The sequence below is a fragment of the Hypomesus nipponensis genome, chromosome 24 (genome assembly GCF_054491055.1).
Source record: "Hypomesus nipponensis isolate SF chromosome 24, ASM5449105v1, whole genome shotgun sequence".
Lineage (NCBI taxonomy): Eukaryota > Metazoa > Chordata > Actinopteri > Osmeriformes > Osmeridae > Hypomesus > Hypomesus nipponensis.
The window spans coordinates 11,005,001-11,026,055 of record NC_140384.1 but is presented as its reverse complement, the minus strand read 5'-3'; the positions used below and the strand labels follow the sequence as shown (position 1 = coordinate 11,026,055).

At 52.0% G+C, this 21,055-nt stretch overlaps 2 protein-coding genes across 2 annotated transcripts in view; both read left to right on the top strand.

The window, feature by feature from the left end:
* The first annotated feature begins 1,101 nt into the window (after window positions 1-1,101).
* Window positions 1,102-20,184, top strand: c5 (complement component 5). The gene is given in 42 exon segments (XM_084690226.1): window positions 1,102-1,302; window positions 1,496-1,691; window positions 2,241-2,388; window positions 3,056-3,126; window positions 3,204-3,298; window positions 4,220-4,302; window positions 4,620-4,710; window positions 5,085-5,193; window positions 5,459-5,591; window positions 5,701-5,816; window positions 6,155-6,346; window positions 6,746-6,949; window positions 7,120-7,326; window positions 7,497-7,649; window positions 7,915-7,954; window positions 7,957-8,043; window positions 8,686-8,751; window positions 8,878-9,090; window positions 9,293-9,377; window positions 9,512-9,594; window positions 10,646-10,785; window positions 10,968-11,198; window positions 11,409-11,469; window positions 11,809-11,898; window positions 12,282-12,494; window positions 12,917-12,992; window positions 13,692-13,854; window positions 14,149-14,253; window positions 14,438-14,609; window positions 15,334-15,524; window positions 15,685-15,837; window positions 15,938-16,000; window positions 16,398-16,491; window positions 16,770-16,809; window positions 16,994-17,084; window positions 17,591-17,665; window positions 18,000-18,105; window positions 18,779-18,865; window positions 18,968-19,057; window positions 19,425-19,508; window positions 19,740-19,881; window positions 19,980-20,184. Coding segments are annotated over 42 exon segments (5,034 nt in total). The 5' UTR covers window positions 1,102-1,240; the 3' UTR covers window positions 20,113-20,184.
* A 386-nt stretch (window positions 20,185-20,570) lies between these two features.
* Window positions 20,571-21,055, top strand: part of nim1ka (NIM1 serine/threonine protein kinase a) — a 6,936-nt gene continuing 6,451 nt past the window's right edge. The window contains exon 1 of the mRNA XM_084690837.1: window positions 20,571-20,766. The gene's annotated coding sequence lies outside the window, so the exon portion shown is untranslated. The remainder of the gene's footprint in view (window positions 20,767-21,055) is intronic.

The following is a 21,055-nucleotide window of genomic DNA, read 5'->3' as shown; positions in this document are numbered from 1 at the left end:
AGTGAAATTCAAAACATGTCATTTTAAACTTCAGTGTATCTTCAGCCTATCTCTGGACTGGCCAGTCCTGCTGTGTATATACGGTGATTGTCTGAGGAGTTTACAATGTGTAAATAACTGAAACAAAATGTACAAGCTATGTAAATATGTTATTGATAAGATGTACTCTATTTCCAAAATGGTCACTTTATCTCAGTATAACGTAAGTATAACGTTATGTATAACTTAAATGCTAAAAGTGTAACAGTATATATTATGTTTACTTATATATCGACCACTTTGTATTGCAGCTAATGCTCCAGGTAAATGATTGCTTAGCCTTTGCTGTCAAATGCAACACACAATGTTTTTACTGAATTATTGTGACAAATATACCATAAATATTACTATAACAAAAGAAAGACTTTGCTTGGGTGTGTATCTGTAGATTCCTGTTTCTGCGTGTGTGTGTGTCTGTGTGTGTGCGTGTGTCTGTGTGTGTGTGTGTGTGTGAGGGAGGGCACAGATGTTCCATTGAATGTGTGTATTGTCCTGACCAAACAACATGGGACTTCTGGTAAATCTAGCTGTGTCTAACTGTGTCAACACAGTTGTTTGTGGACGTTTAAACAAACGCAAATGAAAGGTTTTAGGTTTGAACCTTGTTCAGTTGATGGACTTTCATACAGATTATTCTGCAGTCCTTGAAACTCCATTCTGAAAACACGCCCACGCAACTGCATCTTACCTGTGTGTGTGTGTGTGAGTGTGTATCTGCGATTGTATGTATGTACGTATGTACGTATGTATGTATGTATGTATGTGTGTGTGTGTGTGTGTGTGTGTGTGTGTGTGGGGTGGGGGGGAAGTCTATGTGATCATGACAAGAACAGATGACAGCTGCAGAGATGCATCTCAGATCAAGAAGGTTGAAGAGAAGCTTCCCCCCTCCCCCCTCCCCCCTCCCCCCTCCCCCCTCCCCCCTCCCCCCTCCCCCCTCCTCCCTCCCCCCTCCCCCCTCCCCCCTCCCCCTTCCCCCTCCTGTTGGAATCATTAACCCAGCCTGGCTGTTTTAGGGTGGGCAGAAGGGTCACCTCAGAGAGCTGCTCCTCTCAGACCGAGACACATCTCCCTTCCTACCTGCTGTCAGCCGTGTGTGTGTGCCTCTTGGATACAAGCATTTCCCTTTCTACCTGCTGTCAGAGTGTGTGTGTGTGTCAGAGTGTGTGTGTGTGTCAGAGTGTGTGTGTGTGCGACGACCATGAAGATCCTCCTGCTGAGCTTCCTCCTCCTGGGTCTGGCGGAGACACAGGACTCCAAATCGTAAGACAGTCTGACAGTGTGTGACCGTGTGTGTAAGAGTGTGTGTGTGAGACGGTGTGTGTAACAGTGTGTGTGTGACAGTGTGTGTCATAGTGTGTTAAGCTGAGCAACAGCTTGGATCACAGGGCGTCTCTTCCTTTTCAAATGATCGACCTTCGACCTTCGACTTTCTCAACCCAGCGTTCCCCTGCAGGTATCTGATCACGGCCCCTAAGATCTGGCGTCTGGAGGCCAGTGAGCGTGTGATGGTGCAGGTGATGGGCTACAGCGAGGACGTGCAGGTGTACCTGGAGCTGAAGAGCTCGCTGGCCAGTGACGCCAAGGTCTATGACAAGACCTTTGTCACCCTGACGAAAGGCTCCTCCCACCAGCAGACCATCAGTCTACAGGTGAGAGGACAGGTGTTTTGGGGTAGGTGGTGGTTTGTCTGGAGATGTAAAGGTTGGAGGGTCGAATATCCCCCATGTCCCCCCCCCCATGAAACATCCCAGCAGAAACTCTTTGAACCCTCCAGACTTTATTTTTCCTTCCTCTCCTGTTCGGAAGGGACTTCCATCTCTCAGTCAGCTCACAGCTCAGTGGTGCCCCTGGGTGGAGGTATTAGTGTAGTGCATGTCACAATAGGATGTTCACCAGGTAGTGTTGTCCTGGCAACGTTCGGCCTTACTGGACTCTGAAGTTGTGAAATGTGAAACAGCAGGTTTAAAAAAAAAAAAAGAATTACTTGCTTTAGAAGAATGAAATAACTGATTTGATATTTGAGAGACTGCACCTGTACTGGAAGTTTGTCAAACTTTTCATTCCATGTTTCTTTGTTTAGTATTTTTTGTATTTTTTGTGTGGAATAACCTTTTAATGTATTTATTTATTGTCACTTAGTGTAAGTGTTTCTTGTTTGACTGATGAAATGGTGCTGAAGAGCCTGGTGGTCTCCACAGGTCCGGGGGCTGGTGAAGGATGCCAGTCATGTGGTGCTGTGGGCTCAGAGCGCTGACTTCAGCGACTCTGTGGAGATCCCCATCTCCAGGAGGAGTGGATTCCTGTTTATACAGACGGACAAACCGCTGTACACCCCTCAACAGTCAGGTGGAGAGAGGGGGGAGAGAGAGGGGAGGGGGAGAGGGGGGAGAGAGAGGGGAGGGGGAGAGGGAGGGAGGGGGGAGAAAGAGGGGAGGTAGAGAGAGGTAGGGAGAGGGGGGAGAGAGAGGGGAGGGGGGAGAGGGAGGGAGAGGGGGGGAGAGAGAGGGGAGGGGGGAGAGGGAGGGAGAGGGGGGAGAGAGAGGGGAGGGGAGAGAGGGAGGGAGGGGTGGGGAGAGAGAGGGGAGGTAGAGAGAGGTAGGGAGAGGGGGGAGAGAGAGGGGAGGGGGGAGAGGGAGGGAGAAGGGGGGAGAGAGAGGGGAGGGGGGAGAGGGAGGGGGGAAAGAGAGGGGAGGGGGGAGAGGGAGGGAGGGAGAGGGGGGGAGAGAGAGGGGAGGGGGGAGAGGGAGGGGAGAGAGAGGGGAGGGGGTAGATGGAGGGGAGGGGGACAGGAGGGAGAGAGGGGAGGGGGGAGATGGAGGGGAGAGGGAGGGGGGAGAGGGAGAGGAGGGAGAGAGAGGGAAGGGAGGAGAGGGAGGGAGAGGAGGGGAGAGAGTGTTCATGTTTATATGCATTATAATGCCAGTGATGTATAACCATGTTGAAGTCACTTTATGTCTGTGTTTGTGTGTGTGTGTGTGTGTTTGTGTGTGTGTGTTTGTGTGTGTGTGTACAGTGAAGGTCCGGGCCTTCTCCCTGAATGAGGACCTCACCACAGCCAAGCGTAATGTGTTTGTGACCTTCAGAGTGAGTGACCTCTCATAGCTCTCCCCTTCGAGAACGCAGAACACAGAACAGGCTAGAACACAGCTGTCTCTCCGCAGGATCCAGATGAGGAGATTGTGGAGACGGTGGAGTTGCAGAACAGTCAGGGCATTCCGTCTCTGCAGGACCCTTTCAAAATACCCCTCAAACCCAAGTAAGGTTCATCCTGAGAGGACGTCCACACTGGTGTTGTACTACTAGGACCGCTCTGGATTTCACTTTGGCCTCGTTTCGGAATCGACCGCATTTTTACCCGGTCTTGGACCATTAGGGATTTTCACAAAAAATTGCCAGTTCTGTCTAATTTCGTCACTTGGGAGTGGTGTTGCCCCACCAAATCTCACTCCAAGGTTTTTTGAAAGGTTGGCAGCCCTGTGTTTGCTAGCTAACTTAGAGATGATCTGATAATGTTAGCTTGCACTCTTACCTAGTCTGCTTGCACACTTGCCAACTGATGCAGGAGGGAGGAGAGAGAGAGAGAGAGAGAGAGAGAGAGAGAGAGAGAGAGAGAGAGAGAGAGAGAGAGAGAGAGAGAGAGAGAGAGAGAGAGAGAGAGAGAGAGAGAGAGAGAGAGAGAGAGAGAGAGAGAGAGAGAGAGAGAGAGAGAGAGAGAGAGAGAGAGAGAGAGAGAGAGAGAGAGAGAGAGAGAGAGAGAGAGAGAGAGAGAGAGAGAGAGAGCTGGATGGAGACAGCTCAGAGAAATACAGACAGACCATGTAGATATGATGTGTTTTTCCTACATTTAATGTTTCCAGGAACATTTAGGCGACACAGCTTCATTCTCCCAGAGAAGTAAAGGAATGTTCCGCAAAGATGTTCTAAGCCATGACGGGAGAGAAGTGTTGAGAGGGTTATGACTGTTAGGGTAACCTGGGTTGGGTTTGGGGCCAAGTTCAGCCAATGTCAAAACAATGTTTATTTATTATTAATTAATAGTAAAATAAATGTATGAATTGTTATCAAGGTCAAATGTGTGATTTAGCAGGGGGTTAGTATCCATGTGACCTCCGCATTGAGGTGGAGGTGATTGTGAACCTCACTGCAGTGCTCTCTGTGTGTGACGTTCACATGGAAGGTTTGGCTTGTGGTCAGTGGAGGCATCGTACGGACCACCGCTGGTCACCTCGGTCAGAACTCAGTTCCAGATCAAAGAATACGGTGAGTAGGCCGGCGTCATGCCAACGGCCTGGGGGGCTCGGTCTATTTTCAAACGTGGGCGGGGCCAGGCTTTTTGAGGAGGAACTGAGGAGGCAGCTGTTAAATATAATGTTGTTAGTAAAAGGTGTGAGGAACAGTGGTTGTGTCATGTATAATTCTCATGATATAATTATTGATACACACAACGTGTAACAAATAATGAACCCTACGCCCCTGCTATAATGAACGTGGGGGGTCATAGTTTCCATCCTCAGGCGTCAGAACTGAGCAGAGCCAGGGTCCCTGCTCAGTCTGAATGTCCTCTTCCCTGGTCTCAGTTCTCCCCAGCATTGCCATCCAGATCCTGCCAGACTCTAACTACCTGAGCTACGGGAACGCTGAACAGTTCAAAATCAAGGTCATCGGCAGGTGGGTGGGAGGACAGAGGAATGTGTGTGTGTATTTACCGTGTGTGTGTGTGTGTGTGTGTATTTACCGTGTGTGTGTGTGTGTGTGTGTGTATTTACCATGTGTGTGTGTGTGTGTGTGTGTATTTACCATGTGTGTGTGTGTGTGTGTGTATTTACCATGTGTGTGTGTGTGTGTGTGTGTGTATTTACCATGTGTGTGTGTGTGTGTGTGTGTGTATTTACCATGTGTGTGTGTGTGTGTGTGTGTATTTACCGTGTGTGTGTGTGTGTGTGTATTTACCATGTGTGTGTGTGTGTGTATTTACCATGTGTGTGTGTGTGTGTGTATTTACCATGTGTGTGTGTGTGCGTGCGACCTGTACTGCGTTGCAGATACGTGCACGGAGCTCCTGTTTCCGAAGGGATAGTGTACATAAGGTTTGGTTACGTGAGCGGCAAAAACTCTCCAGAAGTCCTGACCGGCTCCATCGTCAGAACTGAGGTGAGACACGCTCAGTCACGTCTCTCCTCAGGCTCAGTCACGTCTCTCCTCAGGCTCAGTCACGTCTTTCCTCAGGCTCAGTCACGTCTCTCCTCACGCTCAGTCACGTCTCTCCTCAGGCTCAGTCACGTCTCTCCTCAGGCTCAGTCACGTCTCTCCTCAGGCTCAGTCACGTCTCTCCTCAGGCTCAGTCACGTCTCTCTTTATGCTTCAACATCCTGTGTTTACTGTAGAACATGGTTCTATGTTCTACACTGCCTCTCAGTTGCAGAACGACGGGACGCTGGAAGAGACACTCAACGTGAAGAGTGTCTTGGCCCGCCAGGAGCGTCCACTGACCCTGGAGCAGATGTTTGGAAAACACTTCTATGTTGCAGTCAGCATAACGGAAAGAACCGGTAAGTCAACCGACCCCACACAGCACCATCAGATCTGACGTCTGCCTCTAAACTGGAACATGACAACACACCTGCCCCCTCCCCCCCCCCCCCCCCCCCCCCGCCTTAGGTGGTCTCTCCCAGGAAGCTGAGTTGACAACCGTGAAGTTTGTGAAGTCTCCATACACCATGAAGCTGCTGGCCACACCGCTCTTCATCAAACCCCTGCTGCCGTACAAAATCAGGGTAGGACATCATCATCATCATCATCATCACAGTCTTCAGTAACGGGGCGTAGCTGAGCTGAACCTTTCTTAATAAAAGTGTAAGGGACCATTAGCTGTTCTGGGTGTGGGACATGTCCTTCACACATGTCAGAAAGGAGAGTGATGTTCAGTAGACAGACCTGGAGGGGAGGGTTGGTGTAGACATGTCCTAGTGCCCTCTGTGACATGCTTGCGTGTAAAAAGGGCTATACAAATACATTTGATTTGATTTGATTTAGTGATCTGGTGTGGGTCTGGTGTGGGTCTGGTGTGGTTCTGGTGTGGTTCTGGTGTGGTTCTGGTGTGGTTCTGGTGTAGATGCTGGTGCTGGATCCTCTGGGTGAGCCAGTGGCCCGGGTACCTGTCAAACTGCTGGAAGCCATGGCAACCCTTGTCTCCATGGACACAGAGAGGCTGGACTGCGCCCAGCAAGGCGGGAAGACGGGCTCTGACGGCGTGGCGTACTTCAGCTGTAACTGGCCGGCCAACACCCTCAGCGCCAGGATCAAGGTGAGCTCATCTCTCCTGCTCTCTCATCTCTCCTATCTCTCCTGCTCTCCTGCTCTCCCATCTCTCCTATCTCTCTCATCTCTCCTGCTCTCCCATCTGCTGGACGGGCCTCACTCCTACCCAGAGACCTCTGGATTAGCCGTAGCAGATATTGATATATTACATGTTGTATTCAATTCCATTGATGTCAAATATTTCCCTGGGCTTACATGTAGATGTTAATGTCATTAAGATATTATTATTGAAGATGTAAAAACTTAATTCAGATATGCATTCATAAGCACAATGAAATCACACCTACCAACCCCCCAAAAACTATGATAATGCCGAAAACAAATAAATAAACTGCACAGGGGAGACGACAGTATTGTCACCATAGGAACTGACTTTTGATTGCAGTTCAAGACGGACGACAGTTACCTGCCCCCACAGAGCCAGGCTGAGTTTGTTCTGGACGCCGTGGTGTACAACTCTCCCAAGAAACGTTACCTCTACATTAACGTCCCCCCCAACCTGAACGCCCTGGAGGTTGGGACGCAGGCCAACATCGATGTGGTCTTCAGTGTTGCCCCCTTCCTGAACATCAAGAGCATCAGCTTCCTGGTGAATAGGACACCTCAGCTCACCATGTTTCATACAGTGTTTGTAGTTTATAGTGCTCTCGACATGCACTGTTTGTCCGTGGCTTTGGATAAAAATCACACAAACCTATGAGTGTAACAAACACCCATCACACAAACCTATGAGGTTTCCTCCCTCTCTCGGGGTTCCAGGTGATTTCTAACGGCCGTGTGGAGACGTCCAAAACGCAGGAGAGCTCAGGGAGCTCTTTCCAGGCCCTGAGGTTCCAGGTGACCCCTCGGATGGTGCCCTCCATCCGCCTGCTGGTCTACTACGTCCTGCACGGCGAGGGAGCCACAGAACTGGTAGCAGACTCTGTGTGGCTGGGGGTCAAGGCTAACTGCATGAACGGGCTCAAGGTGAGCTTAGCTTAGCACAGGACCGGGGCCCAGAGCTGTGTCTAGCTTGGTGACCTGGAACTGGCCACAGACTCACCGTCCATGTTTGTGTGTTTGGTTAAAAGCCTCTCCTGATTGGATGAGGTGTTCCACCTGAGCTGACAGGTTCCTGGTGTGTGTGTGTTTCCCAGGCAGACCTGTCCCACGAGGCGAGTGAGCCAGCACGGCCAGGCTCCAGCGTCAGTCTGCAAGTGAAGACGGGGACCGAGGCCCTGGTGGCGCTGTCGGCCATGGACACGGCCCTACATTCCCTCGGCTCCTCCCGGGTCCACCCCATGGCCAAGGTGAGGCCCACTAACCCCGTCCGTCTGCGCTGGACACAGAAATCAAACCAATGTGATGTGCATTAGATTTGGATTTGGATCGCATCAGAGGCACTCAAACAGTCAAAGCTAGCTTTCTGCTGCCCGCTAGATAAATCAAACTTGGAGCAAACAATAGCTTCGGTGATGGTGAACCCTGTTCAGCAAATCTCATGAAGGATGAGATACATCTAGAATTACCCAAGGGCCTCTGAGATTGCTCCTGACCCCTGACCCCTGTGTTTAGGTGCTCCGCCACATTGAGAAGAGTGACCCAGGCTGTGGAGGAGGGGGGGTAAAGACATCGCAGACGTCTTCCGCCTGGCTGGTCTCACCTTCATGACCAATGCCAATGCCAAGGCCAGCTCATCACACGGTACGTGCAGTACCACTCCTGGCCTCTCACAGCAGTATCACACGGTACGTGCAGTACCACTCCTGGCCTCTCACAGCAGTATCACACGGTACGTGCAGTACCACTCCTGGCCTCTCACAGCAGTATCACACGGTACGTGCAGTACCACTCCTGGCCTCTCACAGCAGTATCACACGGTACGTGCAGTACCACTCCTGGCCTCTCACAGCAGTATCACACGGTACGTGCAGTACCACTCCTGGCCTCTCACAGCAGTATCACACGGTACGTGCAGTACCACTCCTGGCCTCTCACATTTATTCAGCGTTTCATGCTGAAGGCAGAGCTGCTTATCACATCAAGTACAGGTCATGATGTAGATATATTTAGTCATGGAATTTGTCTGTCCCCTCTTGACCCCCACCTGACCTGTCTGTCCCCGCTTGACCCCCACCTGACCTGTCTGTCCCCTCTTGACCCCCACCTGACCTGTCTGTCCCCTCTTGACCCCCACCTGACCTGTCTGTCCCCTCTTGACCCCCACCTGACCTGTCTGTCCCCTCTTGACCCCCACCTGACCTGTCTGTCCCCTCTTGACCCCCACCTGACCTGTCTGTCCCCTCTTGACCCCCACCTGACCTGTCTGTCCCCTCTTATCCTCAGAGGATGTCTGTAAGGAACTGATCCGAGCCAAGCGGTCACTCACCTTCGAGGAGAAGAGAGACAAATGTAGGTCAACTGTCGACCACCTGTACCACAACACGCTGACAACAAACAGCAAATGTCTACGAGTCACGTGACCCTGTACCGTGGTGTTTACCCCCCTCTTGCCTCTGCCGGGCGTGATCTCCGCAGCTAAACTGTACCTGGCGTACACTGCCTTCTGCTGGGCAGGCCTGAAACACAGCCCGGTGTACGTCCAATGTTCTGACCGCGTCAAGGTCCTCCCCAAGGAGGGCCACAGCGTGTACAAAGACCTGTCTGTGCAGAGGGCCAGGGAGGTGTTTGTGGAGTGCTGTGAGTTTGCTAAAAACCAACCAGACACGGAGCTGTGGAATGCGAGGAGCGGTGAGTTTCTGTGTCTTCACAGGGCTGGTGTTGGTCACTGTTGGGGCTGTGTGGTGGTCTTGCTTCATTAAAAGCAGCTATACCATTTCAATACATTTCCAGAAAACAGCAATGCCCTGCTATGGCTGATAACTCCAGCTGTGTGTGTGTGTGTGTGTGTGTGTGTGCATGTGTGTGTATGTGTGTGTGCATGTGTTTGTAGAGTTTGACACAGTGTTTGACGAAACTCCCAAGTATGTGAGAAGCTTTTTCCCAGAGAGTTGGCTGTTTGAGGTCCATGTCGCTAAGTAAGGACCAAACACACAAACACTCACAAACACACACATACATGCACAACATGGACCTATCTGTCTTGTCGGTATCTGATCACCCTTCCCCCCCCTCCCCCTCATCCCTCACCCACCCCTCCCTCCCTCCCCAGGGCAGGGAAGCTGACTTTACCTGTCAAGCTGCCAGACTCTCTGACCACATGGGAGATCTCAGCTGTGGCCATGTTTGCCAACGGTACAATGATGTCATATCCTCACTTAATGTTATGTCATATCCTGTCCACTCCCTGTCTCCTCCTCCCCTCCTGGTCTCAGTGAGGTGGTCAGTGGTTCAGCTCTGTCTTAAAGATAGGTCTGAACTCAAGGCTGTTCACCAGAAAATAGATCATAGTTGCCACCTAGTAGCAGGTTGTGACTTTTTTTAACCCCTGTGACTTTTTTCCTAAAGTGTAGTGTTCTCCCTTTCCCCATCAAACTACCCCCAAACCCCCTCCCCTGCCCCCTGCCCCCTCTCCCCTGCCCCCTCTCCCCTGCCCCCTGCCCCCTCTCCCCTGCCCCCTCTCCCCTGCCCCCTCCCCCCTCTCCCCTGCCCCCTCTCCCCTGCCCCCTGCCCCCCTTCCCCTGCCCCCTCTCCCCTGCCCCCTCTCCCCTGCCCCCTCTCCCCTGCCCCCTGCCCCCTCTCCCCTGCCCCCTGCCCCCTGCCCCCTCTCCCCTGCCCCCTGCCCCCTCTCCCCTGCCCCCTCTCCCCTGCCCCCTGCCCCCTCTCCCCTGCCCCCTGCCCCCTGCCCCCTCTCCCCTGCCCCCTCTCCCCTGCCCCCTGCCCCCCTTCCCCTGCCCCCTGCCCCCTGCCCCCTCTCCCCTGCCCCCTCTCCCCTGCCCCCTGCCCCCTCTCCCCTGCCCCCTCTCCCCTGCCCCTCTCCCCTGCCCCCTCTCCCTTGCCCCCTCTCCCCTGCCCCCTCTCCCCTGCCCCCTCTCCCCTGCCCCCTGCCCCCTCTCCCCTGCCCCCTGCCCCCTGCCCCCTGCCCCCTCTCCCCTGCCCCCTCTCCCCTGCCCCCTCTCCCCTGCCCCCTGCCCCCTGCCCCATGCCCCCTCTCCCCTGCCCCCTCTCCCCTGCCCCCTCTCCCCTGCCCCCTCTCCCCTGCCCCCTGCCCCCTCTCCCCTGCCCCCTGCCCCCTGCCCCCTCTCCCCTGCCCCCTCTCCCCTGCCCCCTCTCCCCTGCCCCTCTCCCCTGCCCCCTGCCCCCTCTCCCCTCCCCCCTCTCCCCTGCCCCTCCCCCTCTCCCCCAGGTCTCTGTGTGGCACAGCCCACGCAGATCTCCGTCACCCAGCCGGTGAGTTTGGATATTCCCCTGCCCTACTCCATGGTGCGAGGTGAACAGATACAGCTCAGCGGCTCTGTCTACAACCAGCTGATGAGCGACCTGCAGGTCAGCATCCATGACCCCTGACCCCTGAGAGAGAGAGAGAGAGATACACACACACACAGAGACACAGAGAGAGAGAGATAGAGAAAGTGAGACGGGGAAAGAGAGAGACAAAAAGAGAGAGGGAAGCTGAGGACAGCAGGCCCCTTCAACCTGTCTTGTCTCCTTGCTTGCTGTTCCGTCAGTTCTGCGTGACTCTGACGGCGGGCCCAGGTGTGTGTCTGTACCAGGGCCACAGCTTGGACAAGGATGGGCTCTGGACCACCAAGTGCACAAAGTCCACCTTGAAGCAAGACTCTGTCCGTCCAGTCACCTTCACCCTGCTGGCGTTTGAAAGCGGAAGACATGAGCTTACCTTCACCTTGCAGACCTCTCAGGGTGTCCTGGACACAGTACAGAAGACTCTCTATGTCAAGGTCTGCTCTCAGTCCAGCACCAGGACCCAGTTTTTTATTTAATATATATAATTTATTTTTGTGTGTGTGTTTTTTCCCCTTCACACAATTATTGCTTCAACTGCCATCTGCAGAGTGTGGAAAGTTGATTGTGGCAGAGATTGGATCCTTCTGAGAAATATGATTTAAATGATTATTTGTGAAATATTATGATTGTTATTGTCCCTCCAGCCAGAGGGAGTCTTGACGGAGAAGTTGGAAGTAAAGAACCTCGACCCCAAGGCCCTTTACGGTAGGTGTTGGAGCAGTAACACAACAGGGTCAAGTGGGATCAAAGCGTTAAGTGTTGAGAAGCACAGAGGCTTCCACTGCTTCAGCAGCGAGGTCGCAGGGAAACTGCCTCAATGCATTCACACTGAGGGGGATTTGATGCTTTTGAGATCTTACTGGCTACAAAAACATCTCTGACAGGTGTGTTTGCATCTCCCGTAATCCTGTTGTTGTTGTTTATTGTTGTGTGGTGGTATGTTGTCGTGTGTTGGTGTTGTTTTGTGTGGCTGTGTTGTTGCGTGTTGGTGTGTTGTGTTGTGTTGTGTTGTGTGTTGTTGTGTGCTGTGTGTTGTGTCTTTAGGGAGCTCCATCTGGTCAGTCCAGATGAAGTACTGGGTCCCTGAGCAGGTGGTCCCCTATACCTCGGTGGACCGACAGCTGATCATATCAGGTACACACACACACACACACACACACACACACACACACACACGGGGGGGCAGGATTTAAACCTCTAACCAAGGGGTCACCAACCCTGTTCCCAGAGAGCTACCTGCCTGTTGGTTTATGCTTCAACCACAACACTAATTACTTGATCAGAAAGCTGATTATTAGAATCAGGTGAGCTCAATTCATGTTGAACCCTACAGGCAGGTAACTGTCTAGGCACAGGGCAGGAGAACCCTACAGGCAGGTAGCTGTCTAGGCACAGGGCAGGAGAACCCTACAGGCAGGTAGCTGTCTAGGCACAGGGCAGGAGAACCCTACAGGCAGGTAGCTGTCTAGGCACAGGGCAGGAGAGCCCTGCTGTAACCCCTCCTGCCGGCTCTGCAGGAGAGGTCCTGGGGGAGATACTGGCCATCGTGGCGAAGCCCAAGGGACTGGAGGAGCTGCTGAAGGTGCCGTGGGGGTCTGGGCTGATGGACGTGCTCAGGGTCACACCATACTACTACGTGTTCCACTTCCTGGAGAAGCTGGGTCGCTGGGGCACCACGGACCCCCAGGAACCCCTCAGCCCAAGGAACATCAAGATGAAGATGAAGGAGGGTGGGGGAGACAAGCTTTAAGTTTGGCCTCTTTGCTTTACTCCTGGTTCTCTATCTCTCTCTCTCTCTCTCTCTCTCTCTCTCTCTTTCTCTCTCTATCTCTCTCTCTCTCTCTCTCTCTCTCTCTCTCTCTCTCTCTCTCTCTCTCTCTCTCTCTCTCTCTCTCTCTCTCTCTCTCTCTCTCTCTCTCTCTATCTCTCTCTCTCTCTCTCTCTTTCTCTCTCTCTATCTCTCTCTGTCTCTGTCTCTGTCTCTCTGTCTCTCTGTCTCTCTGTCTCTCTTTATCTCTCAGATGTTTATCAGCTAGGGGAAATTCTGACCAGCCTCCTTTCTCCTCCCTTGTGCCTCCTACCTCTGTCTCTTGCCTCCTGCCTCCTATCTCCTGCCTCTTGTTTCCTGCCTCCTGCCTCCTGCCTCCTAAAGGCATCGTGAGCGTCAAGTCCTTCAGGAATCGAGACGGGAGCTACAGCATGTGGAAGCACAAGGGGTCCAGCACTTTGTGAGTTACCCTGTCAGTCTGTCTGTCTGTCTGTCTGTCTCTGCTGGTTTCCTTACCTGTCTGTCTGTCTGCCTGTCTCTGCCCGCTTCGTTACCTGTCTGTCTGTCTGTCTGTCTGTCTCTGCCCGCTTCCTTACCTGTCTGTCTGTCTGTCTCTGCCCGCTTCCTTACCTGTCTGTCTGTCTGTCTCTGCCCGCTTCCTTACCTGTCTGTCTGTCTGTCTCTGCCCGCTTCCTTACCTGTCTGTCTGTCTGTCTCTGCCCGCTTCCTTACCTGTCTGTCTGTCTGTCTGTCTGTCTGTCTGTCTGTCTCTGCCCGCTTCCTTACCTGTCTGTCTGTCTGTCTGTCTGTCTCTGCCCGCTTCCTTACCTGTCTGTCTGTCTGTCTGTCTCTGCCTGCTTCCTTACCTGTCTGTCTGTCTGTCTCTGCCCGCTTCCTTACCTGTCTGTCTGTCTGTCTCTGCCCGCTTCCTTACCTGTCTGTCTGTCTGTCTCTGCCCGCTTCCTTACCTGTCTGTCTGTCTGTCTCTGCCCGCTTCCTTACCTGTCTGTCTGTCTGTCTCTGCCCGCTTCCTTACCTGTCTGTCTGTCTGTCTGTCTCTGCCCGCTTCCTTACCTGTCTGTCTGTCTGTCTGTCTCTGCCCGCTTCCTTACCTGTCTGTCTGTCTTCCTCCCTGCCTGTCTGTCTGCCTGTCTTGCAGGGTAACAGCTCAAGTGATGAAGACCATGGGCCAGGTAGCAAGATACGTGGATTTCAGCTCAGAAGACTATGACTCCATGTCTACAACCCTGTCCTGGCTGGTAGACAAAGCCCAAGTTGCGGACGGCTCATTTGTGGAGGACTCCCCCGACATCAAGTTTACTGTAGGTGACCCCCTGCATCTGGGAAACACACACACACATACACATACACACCACACGCACACGTACACAGATACGTCTCGCTAAGAAGGCTGTACATAATTTATGTTACTCAGGTATGTGTGTGTGTGTGTATGTGTGTGTGTGTGTATGTATGATGTGTGTGTGTATGATGTGTGTGTGTATGATGTGTGTGTGTATGATGTGTGTGTGTATGATGTGTGTGTGTGTATGATGTGTGTGTGTATGATGTGTGTGTGTGTATGGTGTGTGTGTGCTGGGGCCCCCTCCATGCAGGGTGTGAAAGAGGGCAGTCCTGAGTTCCGGATCCTCATGACCTCCTTTGTCATGATCGGGATCAAGACAGTCACGGAATTGGACAACAGGAAGCTGCACCTGAAGGTTGAAACAGTTTGAGGTCTTCTCTTCAGACACAAGTCATGTTTCCAAACAATCCACACCCAACAGCCAACAGTTTGCTGTTTGTTGAACATTGTTGGTGTGTGTTGTTGAGGCCATATGAACAGGCCTTCACTGGCCTGTGAAATGATGTCACAACATTGTCACAACCTTTCACCCCTCCCAGGACTTTTCTGATAGTCTGAAGCGTGCTGCAGACTACGTTTCCCAGAATGCACGAGGGGTCAAGAGCATCTATGTGAGGGCGGTGGCCACCTACGCCCTCCTGCTGCAGGATCTCAGGGACTCAATAGCAAACATCCTGTACCAGGATCTGGAGAAGTCCGCCAGGGAAAAAGGTTCTGATGACCTGTCTGTCCTCCTGTCTGTCTGTCTGTCTGTCTGTCTGTCTGTCCTCCTGTCTGTCTGTCCTGTCTGTCCTCCTGTCTGTCTGTCCTCCTGTCTGTCTGTCCTGTCTGTCTGTCTGTCTGTCTGTCTGTCTGTCTGTCCTCCTGTCTGTCTGTCTGTCTGTCTGTCTGTCTGTCCTCCTGTCTGTCCTCCTGTCTGTCTGTCTGTCCTCCTGTCTGTCTGTCTGTCTGTCCTCCTGTCTGTCTGTCCTCCTGTCTGTCCTATCTGTCCTCATGTCTGTCTGTCTGTCTGTCTGTCCTCCTGTCTGTCTGTCCTCCTGTCTGTCTGTCTGTCTGTCCTGTCTGTCTGTCTGTCTGTCTGTCTGTCTGTCTGTCTGTCTGTCTGTCTGTCTATCCTCCTGTCTGTCTGTCCTCCTGTCTGTCCTCTCTGTCCTCCTGTCTGTCTGTCTATCTGTCTGTCTGTCTGTCTGTCTGTCCTCCAGTCTCTCTGTCCTCCTGTCTGTCCTCCTGTCTGCCTGTCTATCTGTCTGTCTGTCTGTCTGTCCTCCAGTCTCTCTGTCCTCCTGTCTGTCCTCCTGTCTGTCCTCCTGTCTGCCTGTCTGTCTGTCTGTCTCGTTTCCTTCGTTCAGATAGAACCCGTGTTGCTCACAAGAGGCAAAAAACAAAGAGAGAAATATTCTGCCATAGTAATTGTATGAATATGTGTGTAATGCAGGGAACCCAGCTGACGTGAGGTACTGGCAGGAGAATGTGAAGGTGGTGGATGAACAGCTTCCTCCCCAGACGGTGGAGATCACCAGCTACATCCTGCTGAGCTCCCTGCTGAAGAACAAGATGAGCTATGCCCTACCGGTGGTCAGGTGGCTGACAGAGGAACAGTACTATGGGGGCTTCCAGTCTGCACAGGTGTGTCTCACTGTCCCACGCGTGCACACACACACTCACACGCTACATCAGAATCTTTATCTTATACTTTTTTACCTCCTCCTCCCCTTCTCCTCCTCCTCCCTCCTCCTCTCCTCCTCCTCCTCCTCCCTCCTCCTCTCCTCCCCTCTTCCTGCCCCAGGACATGATGATGGCGCTGGGGGCTCTGACTCAGTACACCCTACAGGCAGACAGCAGCAGGCTGAACATGAAGGTGGAGGTTTCCTACACACAGGGGAGAGACCTACCCCATGTCACGCTCACACAGAAGTCACCAGTAGCCCGGCCCATCCAGGTGACAGTAGGACCCATAGCATCCATCCCCATGCACCAAACCATTTTTTCAAACGCTCCTTTAAAGAAAACACTGTTTTGTGTCTGTGTGCTTTTGCCAGTTGACAGAGGAAAAAGATGTAAAAGTTTCCATTGGAGGCGGTACTGGGTACTCTAAGGTCAAAGTAAGCCGGTTTCCCTAGCTACAACATCTGCAGCTGGTAAAGTAAGCTGGTTTCCCTAGCTACAACATCTGCAGCTGGTAAAGTAAGCTGGTTTCCCTAGCTACAACATCTGCAGCTGGTAAAGTAAGCTGGTTTCCCTAGCTACTGGTTTCCCTAGCTACAACACCTTCATTTAGCAGATGTTTTTTTTCCTAAGGAGTGGACAGTACAGGGGGTCTTGAACCTGTAACCTCTTTATTAGCAGTCTCTAACCACTGAGCTATACTCTCCTCTGTACATGACACAGCCAGGATTGGAGTCAAATCTGTTTCAGTAATAATGTCCATCAGTAAACTTGATGTTGTATTCAGCTACAGTACCAGCTCCTCTCTTCTCCCCTCCTCTCCTCTGATCCCAGTTGAGAACAGTGTATTACAAACTGACAGACAAAAGTGAGAACTGCAACTTTGACTTGTCCATAAGTGTGACAGGACCTGATCCAGACTCCCATGGTAAGACTGTCCTGGTCTATATTCTTCCTTTAGTGACTGTAGTAGTTACTGTGCACATCTGTCTTCAGATTACATTATTATTATTATTATTATTATTCCTGTAGTGACTATAGTAGTAACTTTGCACATCTGTCTTCAGATTCTATTATTATTATTATTATTATTATTCCTGTAGTGACTATAGTAGTAACTTTGCACATCTGTCTTCAGATTCTATTATTATTATTATTATTATTATTCCTGTAGTGACTATAGTAGTAACTGTGCTCTGTCTTCAGATTTCATGAGGAAAAGCCCTCGCATCGTCGCCTGTGCTAAGTGAGCAGCCTTCAGTGGAATTATTGAATTTAGTATGTATCTACCTGTTAATCAAGATACCATTAGATGTGTGTCTGTGTGTCTGTGTGTCTGTGTGTCTGTGTGTCTGTGTGTCTGTGTGTCTGTGTGTGTGTCTGTGTGTGTGTGTGTCTGTGTGTGTGTCTGCCTGTGTGTGTGTTTAAAGGTACAAACACGAGTCAGAGGAGTCTCTTCAAACTGTGATGGAGATCCAGCTGCCCACGGGAGTAGAGCCCTCTACCGAGGATCTGGACTATGTAACTACCCCTCCTACCCCACACTACCCCTCCTGCCCCACACTACCCCTCCTACCCCACACTACCCCTCTCCTACCCCACACTACCCCCTCCTACCCCACACTACCCTCTCCTACCCCACACTACCCCTCTCTTGCCCCACACTACCCCTCCTACCCCCCCCTGCCCCCCTACCCCACACTACCCCCCCTGCCCCACACTACCCCCTCCTGCCCCACACTACCCCCCCCTGCCCCCCTATCCCCCCTACCCCCCCTGCCCCCCTGCCCCCCCTACCCCCCCTGCCCCCCTGCCCCCCCTACCCCCCCTGCCCCCCCTGCCCCCCCTGCCCCCCTGCCCCCCCTACCCCCCCTACCCCCCCTGACCCCCTACCCCCCCTACCCCCCTACCCCCCCTACCCCCCCTGCCCCCCCTGCCCCCCTGCCCCCCCTACCCCCCCTACCCCCCTACCCCCCCTACCCCCCCTGCCCCCCTACCCCCCCTGACCCTCCTCATCCTCTCCTCAGCTCCTACAAAGTCTGGAGGCAGTGATGGATGATTACCAGATCCGTGGAGACCTGCTCACCATCCAGCTCACGTCTGTGAGTTTCTCATTCCCGCCACAACATCTGTTATCTTATTTCTTTATACTATATTTGAAAACGTTTCAAATTTTTTATCCAAATCAACTAATGATAATGGTGTGTGGAAGCAACAGCAGATCACGGATCAGAAGAGCACAGTTCTAACTGTGTTTTGGTGGTTAGAGTCAGAGAACGTTTTGTATTTACCAGACACAAAAAGTAACTATCCAACATGGTACTAAGTATGAATTCAATGAATATGTGTGTGCGTTTGTCTCTGTGTGTGTGTCTGTCTATGTGTGTGTGTGTCTGTCTATGTGTGTGTGTGTGTGTGTGTGTTTTTCTCGTGTAGGTGCCATCCACTGATTTCACCTGCATAGGATTCAGGTTCCAGCAAAGCTTCCAGATGGGCATGGCCTCTGACTGCTTCTTCAGAGTCTACGAGATACGGGCAAGAAGTAGGCCTCCCTTCCCAGCCTCCCTTCCCTGCCTCCCCCCTGCCTCGCCCTGCCTCCCCCTGCCTCGCCTCCGCACCTACTGCATCACTGCCTGCCTGATGGAGGGAGGGGGAGAAGAGAGAATGAAGGAGGGAGGGACTAAGGGCTTAGGGAGGAAGGAGGGATGGGGGGGGAAGAGAGGAGGGTTGAGGGAGAGAGATTAGGAGGGAGAGAAAGAGAGGATGAGGTCGGAGGAAGGAGGGATGAGGAGGGAGAGAAAGAGAGGATGAGGTCGGAGGGATGAGGAGGGAGAGAAAGAGAGGATGAGGTCGGAGGAAGGAGGGATGAGGAGGGAGAGAAAGAGAGGATGAGGTCGGAGGAAGGAGGGATGAGGAGGAAGAGAAAGAGAGGATGAGGTCGGAGGAAGGAGGGATGAGGAGGGAGAGAAAGAGAGGATGAGGTCGGAGGAAGGAGGGATGAGGAGGAAGAGAAAGAGAGGATGAGGTCGGAGGAAGGAGGGATGAGGAGGGAGAGAAAGAGAGGATGAGGTCGGAAGAAGGAGGGATGAGGAGGGAGAGAAAGAGAGGATGAGGTCGGAGGAAGGAGGGATGAGGAGGGAGAGAAAGAGAGGATGAGGTCGGAGGAAGGAGGGATGAGGAGGTGGGGTGTAACGTGTCTCTCTACTGCCCCCCAGAGGCAGTGTGTTCCAGGATGTTCTCTCCTCTGGTGGAGACCAAGCTGCAGCGCCTCTGTGTGGGAGAGCAGTGTCGCTGCCTGTCAGGTAGGTAGAGTCCCATCACGACTGATCTGGAGCGCTGCTGGTGCAGTGTAGAAGCATGTCTGGAGCACGTGGCTGAAGGAGGGACCTGTGTGTGTCCTGCAGTGGAGTGCAGCTCCTTCAGGAATGACGTGAGCAGAGCGGTCACTGTGGAGCAGCGCCTGCAGGAGACCTGCCAACCTGCCATCAAATACGGTAGCAACACCACACACACTCCATACACACCACACACACACTCCATACACACCACACACACACACTCCATACACACCACACACACACACTCCATACACACCACACACACACACACAGACTCCATACACACCACACACACACACTCCATACACACCACACACACACAGACTCCATACACACCACACACACACACTCCATACACACCACACACACACTCCATACACACACACCACACACACCACACACACACCACACACACCTCATACACACACCTACAAACACAGCACTTCTACAAACAAAGTATTGTCAGATAATTCCAACAAGCCTGTATATTGTGTGTGTATTGTGTGTGTGTGTGTGCCAACAGCCCTCAAGGTGCAGATAAAGTCCACCGCCACAGAAGGAGGCTTTATCATTTATGTTGCAACGGTATTGGAGCCCATGATCAGGGGTAAGGATGGACCCTGTCTGTCTGCCTGTCTATCTATCTGCCTGTCTGTCTTTCTGATGGCCTGTCTGTCTATATGCCTGTCTATCTGCCTGTCTGTCTGTCTGACATCCTGTCTGTCTAGCTGCCTGTCTGCCTGTCTGTCTGCGTCTGCCTGTCTGTCTGTTTGTCAACCTGTCTGTCTGTTTGTCAACCTGTCTGTCTGTCTGTCTGCCTCTCTATTGGTCCTGGCAGAGGAGAAGGAGAACGTAGCTAAAGACCTGGAGGTGGAGTTCATCAAGAAGACCACCTGTCATGGTGTGGACATGAAGCCTGGAGAAGTGTACCTCACCCTGGTGTCTGACAAACTCAAAATACCTGTGGACGAGCGTTACAAGTGAGTGTGTGACTGTGCATGTGTATGACTGTGCAATGATCTAAGCACTGAGCTGTCCCTACCCCTGTGCTTGACCCTGCTTCATCTGTCAACTACAGATACCGATTCATATTGGATTCGAAGACAACAGTGGAAAAATGGCCAACTGGTTGCACAGAAAGTCCATGTTCTGATTTTGTGAAGGTGCTGGATGAATATGAATACACCTTATCTTTTGATGGCTGTTCTTAACAAACAGTAGGAATTTAATGGAGGATTTTATTTCCAGTAAATGGTCAATAAATGATCAATTAAATCTGTGAATTGTCTCATCTCCTTCCCAATTGTGTCAATTTGTATTTTTTGACTTTTTGTAAAAAGTATAGGGAGTACAAAGTTTCATCAATAAAGTTTTAACGATGGTATGTGGACCGTCTATTCTATATAGCTTAATTGGAGAAAAGAATCTTGGTATGATATTGTAGCAATATTATGTCAGTTGGATATAGTACAGTTAACGTGTACATATAGCTTTGTTAACATATTTGTAGTTGGTTATGGATATTTTAGTCGTACATTACTGTAAATATTGGCAGATTGTTGCGCTGATCTAAGTTAGCAGGACCTTGGAGAGCTCCGGTGATGCCAACTCTCTCGAGCGTGGCCCACACTTCATTGGTTCAATCGAAAACGAGTCCCACCCCGTGTCTGGTTGATCATTGGCAGCAGCAGCTGTCAATCAAAATGATTCCCTGCTACCTGCAGCAGAGCCGACGCTGTACAAGACGCTGTTCAAGACCGGGGAACAACAGTAAGGACGCTGCCCGGTCGGAAAGGCGTTCGAGAAGGTGTACTCGGTCCACGGTAAAAACATGTCTGTCCACTGTCCTCGGGCTGTGTATTAAGGTAAGAGGCAGTACCATAAAGTAGTGTCAACTGCTCAATATTCTGCTGTACAAGAATCTACTGTAGAGTCAATCCTGCAAGCTAATCAACACGCTCCGCTAGCTAACCAGAGAAGCTGTACCAGCGAAGCTAGCGCTACCTGAGCGTGCGGATGATTTGCTGTATTCTCTTAATAACAACAGACAAGTTAAGCTGTTTGCCTCCCCGCTTGCGAACTCCAAGCTGACAATGACAACCCGTACGGTTCCGTCCCCGTGTGGGGTGGTCCGCCTGTAACGCATATGTGTTG